Below are 25151 nucleotides of genomic sequence, written 5' to 3'. Positions count from 1 at the left end.
GTTATGTCAGAACAGGAAACAGCCTCATAGATAACTGATGATGTCTGGGTTATGTCAGAAAAGGAAACAGCCTCATAGATAACTGATGATGTCTAGGTTATGCGAGAACAGGAAAAAGCCTCATAAATAACTGATGATGTCCGGGTTATTCGAGAACAGGAAACAGCCTCAAAGAAAACTGATAATGTCTGGGTTATGTGAGAACAGTAAACAGCCTCAAAGATAACTGATAATGTCTGGGTTATGCGAGAACAGGAAAAAGCCTCATAGAAAACTGATGATGTCCAGGTTATGCCAGAACAGGAAAAAGCCTCATAGATAACTGATGATGTCCAGGTTATGCCAGAACAGGAAACAGCCTCAAAGATAACTGATGATATCCAGGTTATGTGCACAGGAAACAGTCTCATAGATGACTGATGATATCCAGGTTATGTGCACAGGAAACAGTCTCATAGATGACTGATGATATCCAGGTTATGTGCACAGGAAACAGTCTCATAGATGACTGATGATATCCAGGTTATGTGCACAGGAAACTGTCTCATAGATGACTGATGATATCCAGGTTATGTGCACAGGAAACAGTCTCATAGATGACTGATGATATCCAGGTTATGTGCACAGGAAACAGTCTCATAGATGACTTATATCCAGGTTATGTTCACAGGAAACAGTCTCATAGATGACTGATGATATCCAGGTTATGTTCACAGGAAACAGTCTCGTAGATGCCTGATGATATCCAGGTTATGCGCACAGGAAACAGTCTCATAGATGACTGATGATATCCAGGTTATGTGTACAGGATGCAGTCTCATAGGTGACTGATTATATCCAGGTTATGTGCACAGGAAACAGTCTCATAGATGACTGATATCCAGGTTATGTGCACAGGAAACAGTCTCATAGATGACTGATAATATCCAGGTTATGCGCACAGGAAACTGTCTCATACATGACTGATGATATCCAGGTTATGTTCACAGGAAACAGTCTCGTAGATGACTGATGATATCCAGGTTATTCGCACAGGAAACAGTTTCATAGATGACTGATGATATCCAGGTTATGTGCACAGGAAGCAGTCTCATAGGTGACTGATGATATTCAGGTTAAGTGCACAGGAAACAGTCTCATAGGTGACTGATATCCAGGTTATGCGCACAGGAAACAGTCTCATAGATGACTGATGATATCCAGGTTATGCGCACAGGAAACAGTCTCATAGATGACTGATGATATCCAGGTTATGCGCACAGGAAACAGTCTCATAGATGACTGATGATATCCAGGTTTTTCGCACAGGAAACAGTCTCATAGATGACTGATGATATCCAGGTTATGTGCACAGGAAGCAGTCTCATAGGTGACTGATGATATTCAGGTTATGTGCACAGGAAACAGTCTCATAGATGACTGATATCCAGGTTATGCGCACAGGAAACAGTCTCATAGGTGACTGATGATATCCAGGTTATGTGCACAGGAAACAGTCTCATAGATGACTGTTGATATCCAGGTTATGTGCACAGGAAGCAGTCTTATAGATGACTGATGATATCCAGGTTATGCGCACAGGAAACTGTCTCATAGATGACTGATATCCAGGTTATGCGCACAGGAAACAGTCTCATAGATGACTGATGATATCCAGGTTATGCGCACAGGAAACAGTCTCATAGATGACTGATGATATGCAGGTTATGTTCACAGGAAACAGTCTCGTAGATGACTGATGATATCCAGGTTATTCGCACAGGAAACAGTCTCATAGATGACTGATGATATCCAGGTTATGTGCACAGGAAGCAGTCTCATAGGTGACTGATGATATCCAGGTTATGTGCACAGGAAACAGTCTCATAGATGACTGATGATATCCAGGTTATGTGCACAGGAAGCAGTCTCATAGGTGACCGATGATATCCAGGTTATGTGCACAGGAAACAGTCTCATAGATGACTGATGATATTCAGGTTATGTGCACAGGAAGCAGGCTCATAGGTGACTGATGATATCCAGGTTATGTGCACCGGAAACAGTCTCATAGATGACTGATGATATCCAGGTTATGTGCACAGGAAGCAGTCTCATAGATGAATGATGATATCCAAGTTATGTGCACAGGAAACAGTCTCATAGATAACTGATGATGTCTGGGTTATGCGAGAACAGGAAAAAGCCTCATAGATAACTGATGATGTCTGGGTTATGCGAGAACAGGAAAAAGCCTCATAGTTAACTGATGATATCCAGGTTATGTGTACAGGAAACAGCCTCATAGATAACTGATGATGTCTGGGTTATGTCAGAACAGGAAACAGCCTCATAGATAACTGATGATGTCTGGGTTATGTCAGAAAAGGAAACAGCCTCATAGATAACTGATGATGTCTAGGTTATGTGAGAACAGTAAACAGCCTCAAAGAAAACTGATAATGTCTGGGTTATGTGAGAACAGTAAACAGCCTCAAAGAAAACTGATAATGTCTGGGTTATGTGAGAACAGTAAACAGCCTCAAAGATAACTGATAATGTCTGGGTTATGCCAGAACAGGAAAAAGCCTCATAGATAACTGATGATGTCCAGGTTATGCCAGAACAGGAAACAGCCTCAAAGATAACTGATGATATCCAGGTTATGTGCACAGGAAACAGTCTCATAGATGACTGATGATATCCAGGTTATGTGCACAGGAAACAGTCTCATAGATGACTGATGATATCCAGGTTATGTGCACAGGAAACTGTCTCATAGATGACTGATGATATCCAGGTTATGTGCACAGGAAACAGTCTCATAGATGACTGATGATATCCAGGTTATGTGCACAGGAAACAGTCTCATAGATGACTTATATCCAGGTTATGTTCACAGGAAACAGTCTCATAGATGACTGATGATATCCAGGTTATGTTCACAGGAAACAGTCTCGTAGATGCCTGATGATATCCAGGTTATGCGCACAGGAAACAGTCTCATAGATGACTGATGATATCCAGGTTATGTGTACAGGATGCAGTCTCATAGGTGACTGATTATATCCAGGTTATGTGCACAGGAAACAGTCTCATAGATGACTGATATCCAGGTTATGTGCACAGGAAACAGTCTCATAGATGACTGATAATATCCAGGTTATGCGCACAGGAAACTGTCTCATACATGACTGATGATATCCAGGTTATGTTCACAGGAAACAGTCTCGTAGATGACTGATGATATCCAGGTTATTCGCACAGGAAACAGTTTCATAGATGACTGATGATATCCAGGTTATGTGCACAGGAAGCAGTCTCATAGGTGACTGATGATATTCAGGTTAAGTGCACAGGAAACAGTCTCATAGGTGACTGATATCCAGGTTATGCGCACAGGAAACAGTCTCATAGATGACTGATGATATCCAGGTTATGCGCACAGGAAACAGTCTCATAGATGACTGATGATATCCAGGTTATGCGCACAGGAAACAGTCTCATAGATGACTGATGATATCCAGGTTATTCGCACAGGAAACAGTCTCATAGATGACTGATGATATCCAGGTTATGTGCACAGGAAGCAGTCTCATAGGTGACTGATGATATTCAGGTTATGTGCACAGGAAACAGTCTCATAGATGACTGATATCCAGGTTATGCGCACAGGAAACAGTCTCATAGGTGACTGATGATATCCAGGTTATGTGCACAGGAAACAGTCTCATAGATGACTGTTGATATCCAGGTTATGTGCACAGGAAGCAGTCTTATAGATGACTGATGATATCCAGGTTATGCGCACAGGAAACTGTCTCATAGATGACTGATATCCAGGTTATGCGCACAGGAAACAGTCTCATAGATGACTGATGATATCCAGGTTATGCGCACAGGAAACAGTCTCATAGATGACTGATGATATGCAGGTTATGTTCACAGGAAACAGTCTCGTAGATGACTGATGATATCCAGGTTATTCGCACAGGAAACAGTCTCATAGATGACTGATGATATCCAGGTTATGTGCACAGGAAGCAGTCTCATAGGTGACTGATGATATCCAGGTTATGTGCACAGGAAACAGTCTCATAGATGACTGATGATATCCAGGTTATGTGCACAGGAAGCAGTCTCATAGGTGACCGATGATATCCAGGTTATGTGCACAGGAAACAGTCTCATAGATGACTGATGATATTCAGGTTATGTGCACAGGAAGCAGGCTCATAGGTGACTGATGATATCCAGGTTATGTGCACCGGAAACAGTCTCATAGATGACTGATGATATCCAGGTTATGTGCACAGGAAGCAGTCTCATAGATGAATGATGATATCCAAGTTATGTGCACAGGAAACAGTCTCATAGATAACTGATGATGTCTGGGTTATGCGAGAACAGGAAAAAGCCTCATAGATAACTGATGATGTCTGGGTTATGCGAGAACAGGAAAAAGCCTCATAGTTAACTGATGATATCCAGGTTATGTGTACAGGAAACAGCCTCATAGATAACTGATGATGTCTGGGTTATGTCAGAACAGGAAACAGCCTCATAGATAACTGATGATGTCTGGGTTATGTCAGAAAAGGAAACAGCCTCATAGATAACTGATGATGTCTAGGTTATGCGAGAACAGGAAAAAGCCTCATAAATAACTGATGATGTCCGGGTTATTCGAGAACAGGAAACAGCCTCAAAGAAAACTGATAATGTCTGGGTTATGTGAGAACAGTAAACAGCCTCAAAGATAACTGATAATGTCTGGGTTATGCGAGAACAGGAAAAAGCCTCATAGAAAACTGATGATGTCCAGGTTATGCCAGAACAGGAAAAAGCCTCATAGATAACTGATGATGTCCAGGTTATGCCAGAACAGGAAACAGCCTCAAAGATAACTGATGATATCCAGGTTATGTGCACAGGAAACAGTCTCATAGATGACTGATGATATCCAGGTTATGTGCACAGGAAACAGTCTCATAGATGACTGATGATATCCAGGTTATGTGCACAGGAAACAGTCTCATAGATGACTGATGATATCCAGGTTATGTGCACAGGAAACTGTCTCATAGATGACTGATGATATCCAGGTTATGTGCACAGGAAACAGTCTCATAGATGACTGATGATATCCAGGTTATGTGCACAGGAAACAGTCTCATAGATGACTTATATCCAGGTTATGTTCACAGGAAACAGTCTCATAGATGACTGATGATATCCAGGTTATGTTCACAGGAAACAGTCTCGTAGATGCCTGATGATATCCAGGTTATGCGCACAGGAAACAGTCTCATAGATGACTGATGATATCCAGGTTATGTGTACAGGATGCAGTCTCATAGGTGACTGATTATATCCAGGTTATGTGCACAGGAAACAGTCTCATAGATGACTGATATCCAGGTTATGTGCACAGGAAACAGTCTCATAGATGACTGATAATATCCAGGTTATGCGCACAGGAAACTGTCTCATACATGACTGATGATATCCAGGTTATGTTCACAGGAAACAGTCTCGTAGATGACTGATGATATCCAGGTTATTCGCACAGGAAACAGTTTCATAGATGACTGATGATATCCAGGTTATGTGCACAGGAAGCAGTCTCATAGGTGACTGATGATATTCAGGTTAAGTGCACAGGAAACAGTCTCATAGGTGACTGATATCCAGGTTATGCGCACAGGAAACAGTCTCATAGATGACTGATGATATCCAGGTTATGCGCACAGGAAACAGTCTCATAGATGACTGATGATATCCAGGTTATGCGCACAGGAAACAGTCTCATAGATGACTGATGATATCCAGGTTATTCGCACAGGAAACAGTCTCATAGATGACTGATGATATCCAGGTTATGTGCACAGGAAGCAGTCTCATAGGTGACTGATGATATTCAGGTTATGTGCACAGGAAACAGTCTCATAGATGACTGATATCCAGGTTATGCGCACAGGAAACAGTCTCATAGGTGACTGATGATATCCAGGTTATGTGCACAGGAAACAGTCTCATAGATGACTGTTGATATCCAGGTTATGTGCACAGGAAGCAGTCTTATAGATGACTGATGATATCCAGGTTATGCGCACAGGAAACTGTCTCATAGATGACTGATATCCAGGTTATGCGCACAGGAAACAGTCTCATAGATGACTGATGATATCCAGGTTATGCGCACAGGAAACAGTCTCATAGATGACTGATGATATGCAGGTTATGTTCACAGGAAACAGTCTCGTAGATGACTGATGATATCCAGGTTATTCGCACAGGAAACAGTCTCATAGATGACTGATGATATCCAGGTTATGTGCACAGGAAGCAGTCTCATAGGTGACTGATGATATCCAGGTTATGTGCACAGGAAACAGTCTCATAGATGACTGATGATATCCAGGTTATGTGCACAGGAAGCAGTCTCATAGGTGACCGATGATATCCAGGTTATGTGCACAGGAAACAGTCTCATAGATGACTGATGATATTCAGGTTATGTGCACAGGAAGCAGGCTCATAGGTGACTGATGATATCCAGGTTATGTGCACCGGAAACAGTCTCATAGATGACTGATGATATCCAGGTTATGTGCACAGGAAGCAGTCTCATAGATGAATGATGATATCCAAGTTATGTGCACAGGAAACAGTCTCATAGATAACTGATGATGTCTGGGTTATGCGAGAACAGGAAAAAGCCTCATAGATAACTGATGATGTCTGGGTTATGCGAGAACAGGAAAAAGCCTCATAGTTAACTGATGATATCCAGGTTATGTGTACAGGAAACAGCCTCATAGATAACTGATGATGTCTGGGTTATGTCAGAACAGGAAACAGCCTCATAGATAACTGATGATGTCTGGGTTATGTCAGAAAAGGAAACAGCCTCATAGATAACTGATGATGTCTAGGTTATGCGAGAACAGGAAAAAGCCTCATAAATAACTGATGATGTCCGGGTTATTCGAGAACAGGAAACAGCCTCAAAGAAAACTGATAATGTCTGGGTTATGTGAGAACAGTAAACAGCCTCAAAGATAACTGATAATGTCTGGGTTATGCGAGAACAGGAAAAAGCCTCATAGAAAACTGATGATGTCCAGGTTATGCCAGAACAGGAAAAAGCCTCATAGATAACTGATGATGTCCAGGTTATGCCAGAACAGGAAACAGCCTCAAAGATAACTGATGATATCCAGGTTATGTGCACAGGAAACAGTCTCATAGATGACTGATGATATCCAGGTTATGTGCACAGGAAACAGTCTCATAGATGACTGATGATATCCAGGTTATGTGCACAGGAAACAGTCTCATAGATGACTGATGATATCCAGGTTATGTGCACAGGAAACTGTCTCATAGATGACTGATGATATCCAGGTTATGTGCACAGGAAACAGTCTCATAGATGACTGATGATATCCAGGTTATGTGCACAGGAAACAGTCTCATAGATGACTTATATCCAGGTTATGTTCACAGGAAACAGTCTCATAGATGACTGATGATATCCAGGTTATGTTCACAGGAAACAGTCTCGTAGATGCCTGATGATATCCAGGTTATGCGCACAGGAAACAGTCTCATAGATGACTGATGATATCCAGGTTATGTGTACAGGATGCAGTCTCATAGGTGACTGATTATATCCAGGTTATGTGCACAGGAAACAGTCTCATAGATGACTGATATCCAGGTTATGTGCACAGGAAACAGTCTCATAGATGACTGATAATATCCAGGTTATGCGCACAGGAAACTGTCTCATACATGACTGATGATATCCAGGTTATGTTCACAGGAAACAGTCTCGTAGATGACTGATGATATCCAGGTTATTCGCACAGGAAACAGTTTCATAGATGACTGATGATATCCAGGTTATGTGCACAGGAAGCAGTCTCATAGGTGACTGATGATATTCAGGTTAAGTGCACAGGAAACAGTCTCATAGGTGACTGATATCCAGGTTATGCGCACAGGAAACAGTCTCATAGATGACTGATGATATCCAGGTTATGCGCACAGGAAACAGTCTCATAGATGACTGATGATATCCAGGTTTTTCGCACAGGAAACAGTCTCATAGATGACTGATGATATCCAGGTTATGTGCACAGGAAGCAGTCTCATAGGTGACTGATGATATTCAGGTTATGTGCACAGGAAACAGTCTCATAGATGACTGATATCCAGGTTATGCGCACAGGAAACAGTCTCATAGGTGACTGATGATATCCAGGTTATGTGCACAGGAAACAGTCTCATAGATGACTGTTGATATCCAGGTTATGTGCACAGGAAGCAGTCTTATAGATGACTGATGATATCCAGGTTATGCGCACAGGAAACTGTCTCATAGATGACTGATATCCAGGTTATGCGCACAGGAAACAGTCTCATAGATGACTGATGATATCCAGGTTATGCGCACAGGAAACAGTCTCATAGATGACTGATGATATGCAGGTTATGTTCACAGGAAACAGTCTCGTAGATGACTGATGATATCCAGGTTATTCGCACAGGAAACAGTCTCATAGATGACTGATGATATCCAGGTTATGTGCACAGGAAGCAGTCTCATAGGTGACTGATGATATCCAGGTTATGTGCACAGGAAACAGTCTCATAGATGACTGATGATATCCAGGTTATGTGCACAGGAAGCAGTCTCATAGGTGACCGATGATATCCAGGTTATGTGCACAGGAAACAGTCTCATAGATGACTGATGATATTCAGGTTATGTGCACAGGAAGCAGGCTCATAGGTGACTGATGATATCCAGGTTATGTGCACCGGAAACAGTCTCATAGATGACTGATGATATCCAGGTTATGTGCACAGGAAGCAGTCTCATAGATGAATGATGATATCCAAGTTATGTGCACAGGAAACAGTCTCATAGATAACTGATGATGTCTGGGTTATGCGAGAACAGGAAAAAGCCTCATAGATAACTGATGATGTCTGGGTTATGCGAGAACAGGAAAAAGCCTCATAGTTAACTGATGATATCCAGGTTATGTGTACAGGAAACAGCCTCATAGATAACTGATGATGTCTGGGTTATGTCAGAACAGGAAACAGCCTCATAGATAACTGATGATGTCTGGGTTATGTCAGAAAAGGAAACAGCCTCATAGATAACTGATGATGTCTAGGTTATGTGAGAACAGTAAACAGCCTCAAAGAAAACTGATAATGTCTGGGTTATGTGAGAACAGTAAACAGCCTCAAAGAAAACTGATAATGTCTGGGTTATGTGAGAACAGTAAACAGCCTCAAAGATAACTGATAATGTCTGGGTTATGCCAGAACAGGAAAAAGCCTCATAGATAACTGATGATGTCCAGGTTATGCCAGAACAGGAAACAGCCTCAAAGATAACTGATGATATCCAGGTTATGTGCACAGGAAACAGTCTCATAGATGACTGATGATATCCAGGTTATCTGCACAGGAAACAGTCTCATAGATGACTGATGATATCCAGGTTATGTGCACAGGAAACAGTCTCATAGATGACTGATGATATCCAGGTTATGCGCACAGGAAACAGTCTCATAGGTGACTGATGATATCCAGGTTATGTTCACAGGAAACAGTCTCGTAGATGACTGATGATATCCAGGTTATGCGCACCGGAAACAGTCTCGTAGATGCCTGATGATATCCAGGTTATGCGCACCGGAAACAGTCTCATAGATGACTGATGATATCCAGGTTATGTGTACAGGATGCAGTCTCATAGGTGACTGATTATATCCAGGTTATGTGCACAGGAAACAGTCTCATAGATGACTGATATCCAGGTTATGTGCACAGGAAACAGTCTCATAGATGACTGATAATATCCAGGTTATGCGCACAGGAAACTGTCTCATACATGACTGATGATATCCAGGTTATGTTCACAGGAAACAGTCTCGTAGATGACTGATGATATCCAGGTTATTCTCACAGGAAACAGTTTCATAGATGACTGATGATATCCATGTTATGTGCACAGGAAGCAGTCTCATAGGTGACTGATGATATTCAGGTTAAGTGCACAGGAAACAGTCTCATAGGTGACTGATATCCAGGTTATGCGCACAGGAAACAGTCTCATAGATGACTGATGATATCCAGGTTATGCGCACAGGAAACAGTCTCATAGATGACTGATGATATCCAGGTTATGTTCATAGGAAACAGTCTCGTAGATGACTGATGATATCCAGGTTATTCGCACAGGAAACAGTCTCATAGATGACTGATGATATCCAGGTTATGTGCACAGGAAGCAGTCTCATAGGTGACTGATGATATTCAGGTTATGTGCACAGGAAACAGTCTCATAGATGACTGTTGATATCCAGGTTATGTGCACAGGAAGCAGTCTCATAGATGACTGATGATATCCAGGTTATGCGCACAGGAAACAGTCTCATAGATGACTGATGATATCCAGGTTATGCGCACAGGAAACTGTCTCATAGATGACTGATGATATTCAGGTTATGTGCACAGGAAACAGTCTCGTAGATGACTGATATCCAGGTTATGTGCACAGGAAACAGTCTCATAGATGACTGATGATATCCAGGTTATGTGCACAGGAAACAGTCTCATAGATGACTGATGATATCCAGGTTATGTGCACAGGAAACAGTCTCATAGATGACTGATGATATCCAGGTTATGTGCACAGAAAACTGTCTGATAGATGACTGATGATATCCAGGTTAAGTGCACAGGAAACAGTCTCATAGGTGACTGATATCCAGGTTATGCGCACAGGAAACAGTCTCATAGATGACTGATGATATCCAGGTTATGCGCACAGGAAACAGTCTCATAGATGACTGATGATATCCAGGTTATGTTAATAGGAAACAGTCTCGTAGATGACTGATGATATCCAGGTTATTCGCACAGGAAACAGTCTCATAGATAACTGATGATATCCAGGTTATGTGCACAGGAAGCAGTCTCATAGGTGACTGATGATATCCAGGTTATGTGCACAGGAAACAGTCTCATAGATGACTGATGATATCCAGGTTATGTGCACAGGAAGCAGTCTCATAGGTGACTGATGATATCCAGGTTATGTGCACAGGAAACAGTCTCATAGATGACTGTTGATATCCAGGTTATGTGCACAGGAAGCAGTCTCATAGATGACTGATGATATCCAGGTTATGTGCACAGGAAACAGTCTCATATGTGACTGATGATATCCAGGTTATGTTCACAGGAAACAGTCTCATAGATGACTGATGATATCCAGGTTATGTGCACAGGAAGCAGTCTCATAGGTGACTGATGATATCCAGGTTATGTGCACAAGAAACAGTCTCATAGATGACTGTTGATATCCAGTTTATGTGCACAGGAAGCAGTCTCATAGATAACTGATGATGTCTAGGTTATGCGAGAACAGGAAATAGCCTCATAAATAACTGATGATGTCCGGGTTATTCGAGAACTGGAAACAGCCTCAAAGATAACTGATAATGTCTGGGTTATGTGAGAACAGGAAACAGCCTCAAAGATAACTGATGATGTCTGGGTTATGCGAGAACAGGAAAAAGCCTCATAGAAAACTGATGATGTCCAGGTTATGCCAGAACAGGAAAAAGCCTCATAGATAACTGATGATGTCCAGGTTTTGCCAGAACAGGAAACAGCCTCATAGATAACTGATGATATCCAGGTTATGTGCACAGGAAACAGTCTCATAGATGACTGATATCCAGGTTATGTGCACAAGAAGCAGTTTCATAGATGACTGATATCCAGGTTATGTGCACAAGAAGCAGTTTCATAGATGACTGATATCCAGGTTATGTGCACAAGAAGCAGTCTCATAGATGACTGATGATGGACCTAATTAGCAGTATTTGCAATCCTTTTGGATCGCATGCTGGGGACCACCCACCCATCGCTGGGCAAGGATAGCGATTTGCGATCCAACCTGAATTAGCCCCGATATCCATGTTATGCGCGCAAGAATCTCATAGATAACTACTGCGCTCTTGCAGATAGCTAATACTGAAATTCATACAGGAAAACTTGCCAGGAAGCTCTTAGGTGCACCAATATGCAAATGCAAATTCTGACTTGCTGAGAACAGTTGAAGTCCAAACATAAAGTATCCAAACCCTGGAAATAACAAATAGATCCAATTAGCTGGAAAGTAACTTGAAACAGGTACACATCGGTGAAAGTCTCAAGGAGAGAAGGAATCATTGACCAGGGTCTTGCAGAGGGCGGCTGTCACAGAGTAACAATCGCAGGTGTAGACTTAAAGATCTGGCCCTGAACACACAGTGGAGTAGGTACAAATAAAAAGTCCCAGGTGCAGCACACAGCTGAGACCTCCAAGAAGACAATACTACTGGCAGAGCAGAGGTACTGCACAGGATCATGAGAGTACCCCTTCCCAAAGAGTAGATTCCAGGAACTCTCAAATTCATATTTTCCATTTTTTTCCTTCTTTTGACACCGGAAACAAACATGGGACCCCATATGAAACAACTTGAATTGTCCACAAGCTTCCTGGGCAGATGTTCTTTGAGAAAGTCTCATGGCCAGGTAGATTATACAGTACACAGGACCCCTCAAGTTGTAGAGGGAAACCTAGGGAGGCAGAAACAACCCTCACAGGAAACTGACAGTGCGGTTTAGGACCTCCAAAAACAGGAGATTTAGGAGGATCTGGCATGGACAGAAAATAAAGGCCAGTGATTGATCAGCCAAATGTTCCCACTGGAACTGTATTCTGCAGATACACAGAGTTATAGAAAGCAGACAAGACAGTAAATGCATTTAAATATGCGGTAATATCGATTTGTTCAAGTGGCTGTGATATCCAGGGCTTCATCCTCCCTTTCAGGCTGGATACAATCAGGACATCCCTGGCCATGCATGGGTCCAGGGCAGCTGTCTGTGCGTCAAATCACACCATCATTAGGCCACAGACAGAGAACAAAGGCAGGAAAACCACTTCCAAATTAACAAATTGACAGCGGCACCCCCCCCCCCCCAGCAGCACATCCCCACCTCACTGACAGCAGCACCCCCCCCCCCCCCCCCTCACTGGCAGCGGCACATCCCCCACCTCACTGACAGCAGCACATCACCGCCTCACTGACAGCGGCACACCCCCACCTCACTGACAGCGGCACATCCCCCACCTCACTGACAGCAGCACATCCCCCACCTCACTGACAGCAGCACATCCCCACCTCACTGACAGCGGCACATCCCCACCTCACTGACAGCAGCACATACCCCACCTCACTGACAGCGGCACACCCTCACCTCACTGACAGCGGCACATCCCCCACCTCACTGACAGCAGTACATCCCCCACCTCACTGACAGCGGCACACCCTCACCTCACTAACAGCAGTACATCCCCACCTCACTGACAGCGGCACATCCCCCACCTCACTGACAGCGGCACATCCCCCACCTCACTGACAGCGGCACACCCTCACCTCACTGACAGCGGCACATCCCCCACCTCACTGACAGCGGCACATCCCCACCTCACTAACAGCGGCACATCCCCCACCTCACTGACAGCGGCACATCCCCCACCTCACTGACAGCAGCACATCCCCCACCTCACTGACAGCAGCACATCCCCACCTCACTGACAGCGGCACATCCCCACCTCACTGACAGCGGCACATCCCCCACCTCACTGACAGCAGCACATCCCCACCTCACTGACAGCAGCACCTCCCTGCCTCACTGACAGCAGCACATCCCCACCTCACTGACAGCAGCACATCCTCCCCTCACTGACAGCGGCACATCCCCACCTCACTGACAGCGGCACATCCCCCACCTCACTGACAGCAGCACATCCTCCCCTCACTGATAGCAGCACATCCCCACCTCACTAACAGCAGTACATCCCCACCTCACTGACAGCGGCACATCCCCCACCTCACTGACAGCGGCACATCCCCCACCTCACTGACAGCGGCACACCCTCACCTCACTGACAGCGGCACATCCCCCACCTCACTGACAGCGGCACATCCCCACCTCACTAACAGCGGCACATCCCCCACCTCACTGACAGCGGCACATCCCCCACCTCACTGACAGCAGCACATCCCCCACCTCACTGACAGCAGCACATCCCCACCTCACTGACAGCGGCACATCCCCACCTCACTGACAGCGGCACATCCCCCACCTCACTGACAGCAGCACATCCCCACCTCACTGACAGCAGCACCTCCCTGCCTCACTGACAGCAGCACATCCCCACCTCACTGACAGCAGCACATCCTCCCCTCACTGACAGCGGCACATCCCCACCTCACTGACAGCGGCACATCCCCCACCTCACTGACAGCAGCACATCCTCCCCTCACTGATAGCAGCACATCCCCACCTCACTGACAGCGGCACATCCCCACCTCACTGACAGCGGCACATCCCCCACCTCACTGACAGCAGCACATCCCCACCTCACTGACAGCGGTACATCCCCCACCTCACTGACAGCGGTACATCCCCCACCTCACTGACAGCAGCACATCCCCACCTCACTGACAGCGGTACATCCCCCACCTCACTGACAGCGGTACATCCCCCACCTCACTGACAGCAGCACATCCCCACCTCACTGACAGCAGCACATCCCCACCTCACTGACAGCAGCACATCCCCACCTCACTGACAGCAGCACATCCCCACCTCACTGACAGCAGCACATCCCGTCTCACTGACAGCAGCACATCCCCACCTCACTGACAGCGGTACATCCCCCACCTCACTGACAGCGGCACATCCCCACCTCACTGACAGCGGCACATCCCCCACCTCACTGACAGCAGCACATCCCCACCTCACTGACAGCGGCACATCCCCCACCTCACTGACAGCGGCACATCCCCACCTCAATGACAGCAGCACATCCTCACCTCACTGACAGCAGCACATCCCCACCTCACTGACAGCAGCACATCCCCCACCTCACTGACAGCGGCACATCCCCACCTCACTGACAGCGGCACATCCCCCACCTCACTGACAGCGGCACATCCCCACCTCACTGACAGCGGTACATCCCCCACCTCACTGACAGCAGCACATCCCCACCTCACTGACAGCGGTACATCCCCCACCTCACTGACAGCGGTACATCCCCCACCTCACTGACAGCAGCACATCCCCACCTCACTGACAGCGGTACATCCCCCACCTCACTGACAGCGGCACATCCCCACCTCACTGACAGCGGCACATCCCCCACCTCACTGACAGCAGCACATCCCCACCTCACTGACAGCGGCACATCCCCCACCTCACTGACAGCGGCACATCCCCACCTCACTGACAGCAGCACATCCCCACCTCACTGACAGCAGCACATCCCCCACCTCACTGACAGCAGCACATCCCCCACCTCACTGACAGCGGCACATCCCCACCTCACTGACAGCGGCACATCCCCCACCTCACTGACAGCGGCACATCCCCACCTCAATGACAGCAGCACATCCTCACCTCACTGACAGCAGCACAACCCCACCTCACTGACAGCAGCACATCCTCACCTCAATGACAGCAGCACATCCTCACCTCACTGACAGCAGCACATCCTCACCTCACTGACAGCGGCACCCCCCCACCTCACTGACAGCGGCACACCCTCACCTCACTGACAGCGGCACATCCTCACCTCACTGACAGCGGCACATCCTCACCTCACTGACAGCGGTACACCCCCCACCTCACTGACAGCGGTACATCCCCACCTCACTGACAGCGGCACATCCCCACCTCACTGACAGCGGCACATCCTCACCTCACTGACAGCGGCACATCCCCACCTCACTGACAGCGGCACATCCCCGCCTCACTGACAGCGGCACATCCCCCACCTCACTGACAGCGGCACATCCCCCACCTCACTGACAGCGGCACATCCTCCCCTCACTGACAGCGGCACACCCCCACCTCACTGACTGCGGCACACCCCCACCTCACTGACAGCGGCACACCCCCACCTCACTGACAGCGGCACATCCCCACCTCACTGACAGCGGCACATCCCCCACCTCACTGACAGAGGCACATCCCCACCTCACTGACAGCGGCACACCCCCACCTCACTGACAGCGGCACATCCCCACCTCACTGACAGCGGCACATCCCCACCTCACTGACAGCGGCACATCCCCCACCTCACTGACAGAGGCACATCCCCACCTCACTGACAGCGGCACACCCCCACCTCACTGACAGCGGCACACCCCCACCTCACTGACAGAGGCACATCCCCACCTCACTGACAGCGGCACACCCCCACCTCACTGACAGCGGCACACCCCCACCTCACTGACAGCGGCACACCCCCACCTCACTGACAGCGGCACATCCCCACCTCACTGACAGCGGCACATCCCCACCTCACTGACAGCGGCACATCCCCACCTCACTGACAGCGGCACATCCCCCACCTCACTGACAGCAGCACATCCCCACCTCACTGACAGCAGCACATCCCCACCTCACTGACAGCATCACATCCCCACCTCACTGACAGCAGCACATCCTCACCTCACTGACAGCAGCACATCCTCACCTCACTGACAGCAGCACATCCCCACCTCACTGACAGCAGCACATCCTCACCTCACTGACAGCAGCACATCCCCACCTCACTGACAGCAGCACATCCTCACCTCACTGACAGCAGCACATCCCCACCTCACTGACAGCAGCACATCCTCACCTCACTGACAGCAGCACATCCCCACCTCACTGACAGCAGCACACCCCCGCCTCACTGACAGCAGCACATCCCCACCTCAATGACAGCAGCACATCCCCACCTCACTGACAGCAGCACATCCTCACCTCCCTGACAACAGCACATCCCCACCTCACTGACAGCAGCACATCCTCACCTCCCTGACAGCGGCACACCCCCACCTCACTGACAGCGGCACATCCCCACCTCACTGACAGCGGCACATCCCCACCTCACTGACAGCGGCACATCCCCACCTCACTGACAGCGGCACATCCTCACCTCCCTGACAGCGGCACACCCCCACCTCACTGACAGCGGCACATCCCCACCTCACTGACAGCAGCACATCCCCACCTCACTGACAGCAGCACATCCCCACCTCAATGACAGCAGCACATCCCCACCTCACTGACAGCAGCACATCCCCACCTCAATGACAGCAGCACATCCCCACCTCACTGACAGCAGCACATCCCCACCTCACTGACAGCAGCACATCCCCACCTCACTGACAGCAGCACATCCCCACCTCACTGACAGCAGCACATCCCCGCCTCACTGACAGCAGCACATCCCCGCCTCACTGACAGCGGCACATCCCCACCTCACTGACAGCGGCACATCCCCACCTCACTGACAGCAGCACATCCCCACCTCCCTGACAGCGGCACCCCCCCACCTCACTGACAGCGGTACACCCCCACCTCACTGACAGCGGCACCCCCCCACCTCACTGACAGCGGTACCCCCCCACCTCACTGACAGCGGTACACCCCCACCTCACTGACAGCGGCACATCCCCACCTCACTGACAGCAGCACATCCCCGCCTCACTGACAGCAGCACATCCCCACCTCACTGACAGCGGCACATCCCCACCTCACTGACAGCAGCACATCCCCACCTCAATGACAGCAGCACATCCCCACCTCCCTGACAGCGGCACCCCCCCACCTCACTGACAGCGGTACACCCCCACCTCACTGACAGCGGCACCCCCCCACCTCACTGACAGCGGTACCCCCCCACCTCACTGACAGCGGTACACCCCCACCTCACTGACAGCAGCACATCCCCGCCTCACTGACGGCTGCACATCCCCGCCTCACTGACGGCTGCACATCCCCGCCTCACTGACGGCTGCACATCCCCGCCTCACTGACGGCTGCACATCCCCGCCTCACTGACAGCATCACATCCCCGCCTCACTGACGGCTGCACATCCCCGCCTCACTGACGGCTGCACATCCCCGCCTCACTGACGGCTGCACATCCCCGCCTCACTGACGGCTGCACATCCCCGCCTCACTGACGGCTGCACATCCCCGCCTCACTGACAGCATCACATCCCCGCCTCACTGACGGCTGCACATCCCCGCCTCACTGACAGCATCACATCCCCGCCTCACTGACGGCTGCACATCCCCGCCTCACTGACAGCATCACATCCCCGCCTCACTGACAGCAGCACATCCCCACCTCACTGACAGCAGCACATCCTCACCTCACTGACAGCAGCACATCCTCACCTCACTGACAGCAGCACATCCCCGCCTCACTGACAGCAGCACATCCCCGCCTCACTGACAGCAGCACATCCCCGCCTCACTGACAGCAGCACATCCCCGCCTCACTGACAGCAGCACATCCCCGCCTCACTGACGGCAGCACATCCCCGCCTCACTGACGGCTGCACATCCCCGCCTCACTGACGGCTGCACATCCCCGCCTCACTGACGGCTGCACATCCCCGCCTCACTGACAGCGGCACCCCCCCACCTCACTGACAGCGGTACACCCCCACCTCACTGACAGCGGCACCCCCCCACCTCACTGACAGCGGTACCCCCCCACCTCACTGACAGCGGTACACCCCCACCTCACTGACAGCGGCACATCCCCACCTCACTGACAGCAGCACATCCCCGCCTCACTGACAGCAGCACATCCCCACCTCACTGACAGCGGCACATCCCCACCTCACTGACAGCAGCACATCCCCACCTCAATGACAGCAGCACATCCCCACCTCCCTGACAGCGGCACCCCCCCACCTCACTGACAGCGGTACACCCCCACCTCACTGACAGCGGCACCCCCCCACCTCACTGACAGCGGTACCCCCCCACCTCACTGACAGCGGTACACCCCCACCTCACTGACAGCAGCACATCCCCGCCTCACTGACGGCTGCACATCCCCGCCTCACTGACGGCTGCACATCCCCGCCTCACTGACGGCTGCACATCCCCGCCTCACTGACGGCTGCACATCCCCGCCTCACTGACAGCATCACATCCCCGCCTCACTGACGGCTGCACATCCCCGCCTCACTGACAGCATCACATCCCCGCCTCACTGACGGCTGCACATCCCCGCCTCACTGACAGCATCACATCCCCGCCTCACTGACAGCAGCACATCCCCACCTCACTGACAGCAGCACATCCCCACCTCACTGACAGCAGCACATCCTCACCTCACTGACAGCAGCACATCCTCACCTCACTGACAGCAGCACATCCCCGCCTCACTGACAGCAGCACATCCCCGCCTCACTGACAGCAGCACATCCCCGCCTCACTGACAGCAGCACATCCCCGCCTCACTGACAGCAGCACATCCCCGCCTCACTGACGGCAGCACATCCCCGCCTCACTGACGGCTGCACATCCCCGCCTCACTGACGGCTGCACATCCCCGCCTCACTGACGGCTGCACATCCCCGCCTCACTGACGGCTGCACATCCCCGCCTCACTGACAGCATCACATCCCCGCCTCACTGACAGCAGCACATCCCCGCCTCACTGACAGCAGCACATCCCCGCCTCACTGACAGCAGCACATCCCCGCCTCACTGACAGCAGCACATCCCCGCCTCACTGACGGCTGCACATCCCCGCCTCACTGACGGCAGCACATCCCCGCCTCACTGACGGCTGCACATCCCCGCCTCACTGACGGCTGCACATCCCCGCCTCACTGACGGCTGCACATCCCCGCCTCACTGACGGCTGCACATCCCCGCCTCACTGACAGCAGCACATCCCCACCTCACTGACAGCGGCACATCCTCACCTCACTGACAACAGCACATCCCCACCTCACTGACAGCAGCACATCCTCACCTCACTGACAGCAGCACATCCCGTCTCACTGACAGCAGCACATCCCCGCCTCACTGACAGCAGCACATCCCCACCTCACTGACAGCGACACATCCCCACCTTACTGACAGCAACACATCCCCGCCTCACTGACAGCAGCACATCCCCACCTTACTGACAGCAACACATCCTCACCTCACTGACAACAGCACATCCCCACCTCACTGACAGCAGCACATCCTCACCTCACTGACAGCAGCACATCCCGTCTCACTGACAGCAGCACATCCCCGCCTCACTGACAGCAGCACATCCCCACCTCACTGACAGCGACACATCCCCACCTTACTAACAGCAACACATCCCCGCCTCACTGACAGCAGCACATCCCCGCCTCACTGACAGCAGCACATCCCCACCTCACTGACAGCAGCACATCCCCACCTTACTGACAGCAACACATCCCCGCCTCACTGACAGCAGCACATCCCCACCTCACTGACAGCGGCACACCCCCACCTCACTGACAGCGGCACATCCCCCACTTCACTGACAGCGGCACATCCCCGTCTCACTGACAGCAGCACATCCCCCACCTCACTGACAGCAGCACATCCCCCACCTCACTGACAGCGGCACATCCCCCACCTCACTGACAGCGGCACACTCCCACCTCACTGACAGCGGCACCCCCCCACCTCACTGACAGCGGCACCCCCCCACCTCACTGACAGCGGCACATCCCCGCCTCACTGACTGTGGCACACCCCCGCCTCACTGACTGTGGTACACCCCGCCTCACTGACTGCGGCACACCCCCGCCTCATTGACAGCAGCACATCCACACCTCACTGACAGCATCACATCCCCGCCTCACTGACAGCAGCACATCCCCGCCTCACTGACGGCTGCACATCCCCACCTCAATGACAGCAACACATCCCCGCCTCACTGACAGCAGCACATCCCCACCTTACTGACAGCAGCACATCCCCACCTCACTGACAGCAGCACATCCCCACCTCACTGACAGCAGCACATCCCCACCTCACTGACAGCAACACATCCCCCACCTCACTGACAGCGGCACATCCCCCACCTCACTGACAGCAACACATCCCCACCTTACTGACAGCAGCACATCCCCACCTCACTGACAGCAACACATCCCCACCTTACTGACAGCAGCACATCCCCACCTCACTGACAGCAACACATCCCCACCTCACTGACAGCGGCACACCCCCACCTCACTGACAGCGGCACATCCCCCACTTCACTGACAGCGGCACATCCCCGTCTCACTGACAGCAGCACATCCCCCACCTCACTGACAGCAGCACATCCCCCACCTCACTGACAGCGGCACATCCCCACCTCACTGACAGCGGCACACTCCCACCTCACTGACAGCGGCACCCCCCCACCTCACTGACAGCAGCACATCCCCACCTCACTGACAGCGGCACATCCCCACCTCACTGACAGCGGCACATCCCCACCTCACTGACAGCGGCACATCCCCGCCTCACTGACAGCAGCACATCCACACCTCACTGACAGCGGCACAGCCCCGCCTCACTGACAGCAGCACACACCCCCTCACTGACAGCAGCACATCCCGTCTCACTGACAGCAGCACATCCCCCACCTCACTGACAGCAGCACATCCCCACCTCACTGACAGCAGCACATCCCGTCTCACTGACAGCAGCACATCCCCACCTCACTGACAGCAGCACATCCCCACCTCACTGACAGCAGCACATCCCGTCTCACTGACAGCAGCACATCCCCCACCTCACTGACAGCAGCACATCCCCCACCTCACTGATAGCTGCACATCCCCACCTCACTGACAGCAGCACATCCCCCACCTCACTGATAGCTGCACATCCCCACCTCACTGACAGCAGCACATCCCCACCTCACTGACAGCAGCACATCCCCGCCTCACTGACAGCAGCACATCCCCACCTTACTGACAGCAGCACATCCCCACCTCACTGACAGCAGCACATCCCCACCTCACTGACAGCAGCACATCCCCACCTCACTGACAGCAGCACATCCCGTCTCACTGACAGCAGCACATCCCCACCTCACTGACAGCAGCACATCCCCCACCTCACTGATAGCTGCACATCCCCACCTCACTGACAGCAGCACATCCCCACCTCACTGACAGCAGCACATCCCGTCTCACTGACAGCAGCACATCCCCACCTCACTGACAGCAGCACATCCCGTCTCACTGATAGCTGCACATCCCCACCTCACTGACAGCAGCACATCCCCACCTCACTGACAGCAGCACATCCCGTCTCACTGACAGCTGCACATCCTCACCTCACTGACAGCAACACATCCCCACCTCACTGACAGCGGCACACCCCCACCTCACTGACAGCAGCACATCCCCACCTCACTGACAGCAGCACATCCCCACCTCAATGATAGCTGCACATCCCCACCTCACTGACAGCAGCACATCCCCACCTCACTGACAGCAGCACATCCCGTCTCACTGACAGCAGCACATCCCCACCTCACTGACAGCAGCACATCCCGTCTCACTGATAGCTGCACATCCCCACCTCACTGACAGCAGCACATCCCCACCTCACTGACAGCAGCACATCCCGTCTCACTGACAGCTGCACATCCCCACCTCACTGACAGCAGCACATCCCCACCTCACTGACAGCAGCACATCCCGTCTCACTGATAGCTGCACATCCCCACCTCACTGACAGCAGCACATCCCCACCTCACTGACAGCAGCACATCCCGTCTCACTGATAGCTGCACATCCCCACCTCACTGACAGCAGCACATCCCCACCTCACTGACAGCAGCACATCCCGTCTCACTGACAGCAGCACATCCCCACCTCACTGACAGCAGCACATCCCACCTCACTGACAGCAGCACATCCCCACCTCACTGACAGCAGCACATCCCCCACCTCACTGATAGCAGCACATCCCCACCTCACTGACAGCGGCACATCCCCACCTTACTGACAGCGGCACATCCCCACCTCACTGACAGCAGCACATCCCCCACCTTACTGACAGCAGCACATCCCACCTCACTGACAGCGGCACATCCCCACCTCACTGACAGCGGCACACCCTCACCTCACTGACAGCAGTACATCCCCACCTCACTGACAGCAGCACATCCCCACCTCACTGACAGCAGCACATCCTCACCTCACTGACAGCAGCACATCCCCACCTCACTGACAGCAGCACATCCCCACCTCACTGACAGCAGCACATCCCACCTCACTGACAGCGGCACACCCTCACCTCACTGACAGCAGCACATCCCCCACCTCACTGACAGCATCACATCCCCAGAAACACCCACTTCCTGTCAATCACAGTACGATCACCAGAACGATGAAAAATCCTCGTTATGCCGTGAGTAAAATACCTAACTTTTGTGTAAAATAACTAAGCGCATGCGCAGTAAGCGACTAATCGCAGTATAGCAAAAATCCTCAATGAGCGACCAACTCGGAATGACCCCCATGGTTTTGCCCAATTGCTAACTAACCTGCATAAGGCCCATTGAGTAGATTTTTCGGATACTGTTGGACTGAAATTAAAACTCTTTTTTCTTCTGCAGACGATGGGAGGGGGGAGATCCAGGAGTTTCCAATCAGAAGACTCCAACCACAATGCTTCTGATGCCGGACAGAAAGTTCCACAGCTTTGGATTTGCTGCTCGGGATTTCTACCATGACCTAGACCCCAGCGAGTCCAAGCACTGGCTGTACTTTGAGAAATTTAAGATGAAGCTGCACAGCAGTACGGTAAGTGTCTCCATAATGCCCACTTACAGTACTTAACCCTTTCTGATAATAGACTATAGATCAGTGCTGGCCATTAGGGACTCAGGGACAGATGTATTAATTCTGGAGACGGCATAAGGAAGTGATAAGTGCAAGGTATTAAACGGACCAGCCAATCAGATCAAATATGCAAATTGGCAGTTAGGAGCTGACTTGCTGGTGCGGTTATCACCTTGCACTTATCACTGGTTTATCACTTCCTTATGCCGTCTCCAGGTTAATACATCTGTCCCTCAGTTACAAGACGGACAAGAGGCAGAAAGTAATAGAAAGGGAAAATGAATAAGCAGTGAGGGGAGAGGGAGAGGATTACACAGTGACAGGATCTCTGAGGGGATACACAATAAACACTGAGGGGAGAGGGAGAGGATTACACAGTGACAGGAGCTCTGAGGGGAATCACAATAAGCAGTGAGGGGAGAGGGAGAGGATAACACAGTGACAGGATCTCTGAGGGGAATCACAATAAGCAGTGAGGGGAGAGGGAGAGGATTACACAGTGACAGGAGCTCTGAGGGGAATCACAATAAGCAGTGAGGGGAGAGGGAGAGGATTACACAGTGACAGGATCTCTGAGGGCAATCACAATAAGCAGTGAGGGGAGAGGGAGAGGATTACACAGTGACAGGATCTCTGAGGGGAATCACAATAAACACTGAGGGGAGAGGGAGAGGATAACACAGTGACAGGATCTCTGAGGGGAATCACAATAAGTAGTGAGGGGAGAGGGAGAGGATTACACAGTGACAGGATCTCTGAGGGGAATCACAGTAAGCAGTGAGGGGAGAGGGAGAGGATCACACAGTGACAGGATCTCTGAGGGGAATCACAGTAAGCAGTGAGGGGAGAGGGAGAGGATCACACAGTGACAGGATCTCTGAGGGGAATCACAGTAAGCAGTGAGGGGAGAGTGAGAGGATCATACAGTGACAGGATCTCTGAGGGGAATCACAACAAGCAGTGAGGGGGAGAGGATCACACAGTGACAGGATCTCTGAGGGGAATCACAGTAAGCAGTGAGGGGAGAGGGAGAGGATCACACAGTGACAGGATCTCTGAGGGGAATCACAATAAACACTGAGGGGAGAGGGAGAGGATTACACAGTGACAGGATCTCTGAGGGGATACACAATAAGCAGTGAGGGGAGAGGGAGAGGATCACACAGTGACAGGAGCTCTGAGGGGAATCACAGTAAGCAGTGAGGGGAGAGGGAGAGGATCACACAGTAACAGGATCTCTGAGGGGAATCACAATAAGCAGTGAGGGGAGAGGGAGAGGATTACACAGTGACAGGATCTCTGAGGGGAATCACAGTAAGCAGTGAGGGGAGAGGGAGAGGATCACACAGTGACAGGATCTCTGAGGGGAATCACAGTAAGCAGTGAGGG

The 25151-nt window shown here is 50.8% G+C and overlaps 1 protein-coding gene across 1 annotated transcript in view; it reads left to right on the top strand.

Moving 5' to 3' along the window:
• The window catches only part of LOC134995626 (heat shock 70 kDa protein 12A-like), a gene marked incomplete at both ends in the record, with an annotated part of 82970 nt that extends 59247 nt beyond the window's left edge, over window positions 1-23723 (top strand). Inside the window, one exon of the mRNA XM_063951115.1 lies at window positions 23537-23723. Coding sequence (XP_063807185.1) covers window positions 23537-23723 — 187 coding nt within the window. The remainder of the gene's footprint in view (window positions 1-23536) is intronic.
• Window positions 23724-25151: the final 1428 nt, after the last annotated feature.

The sequence above is a fragment of the Pseudophryne corroboree genome, unplaced genomic scaffold (genome assembly GCF_028390025.1).
Source record: "Pseudophryne corroboree isolate aPseCor3 unplaced genomic scaffold, aPseCor3.hap2 scaffold_1402, whole genome shotgun sequence".
Taxonomy (NCBI): domain Eukaryota; kingdom Metazoa; phylum Chordata; class Amphibia; order Anura; family Myobatrachidae; genus Pseudophryne; species Pseudophryne corroboree.
Note: the sequence above shows the minus strand (reverse complement) of the source record. Positions and strands in the feature narration are given on the sequence as shown.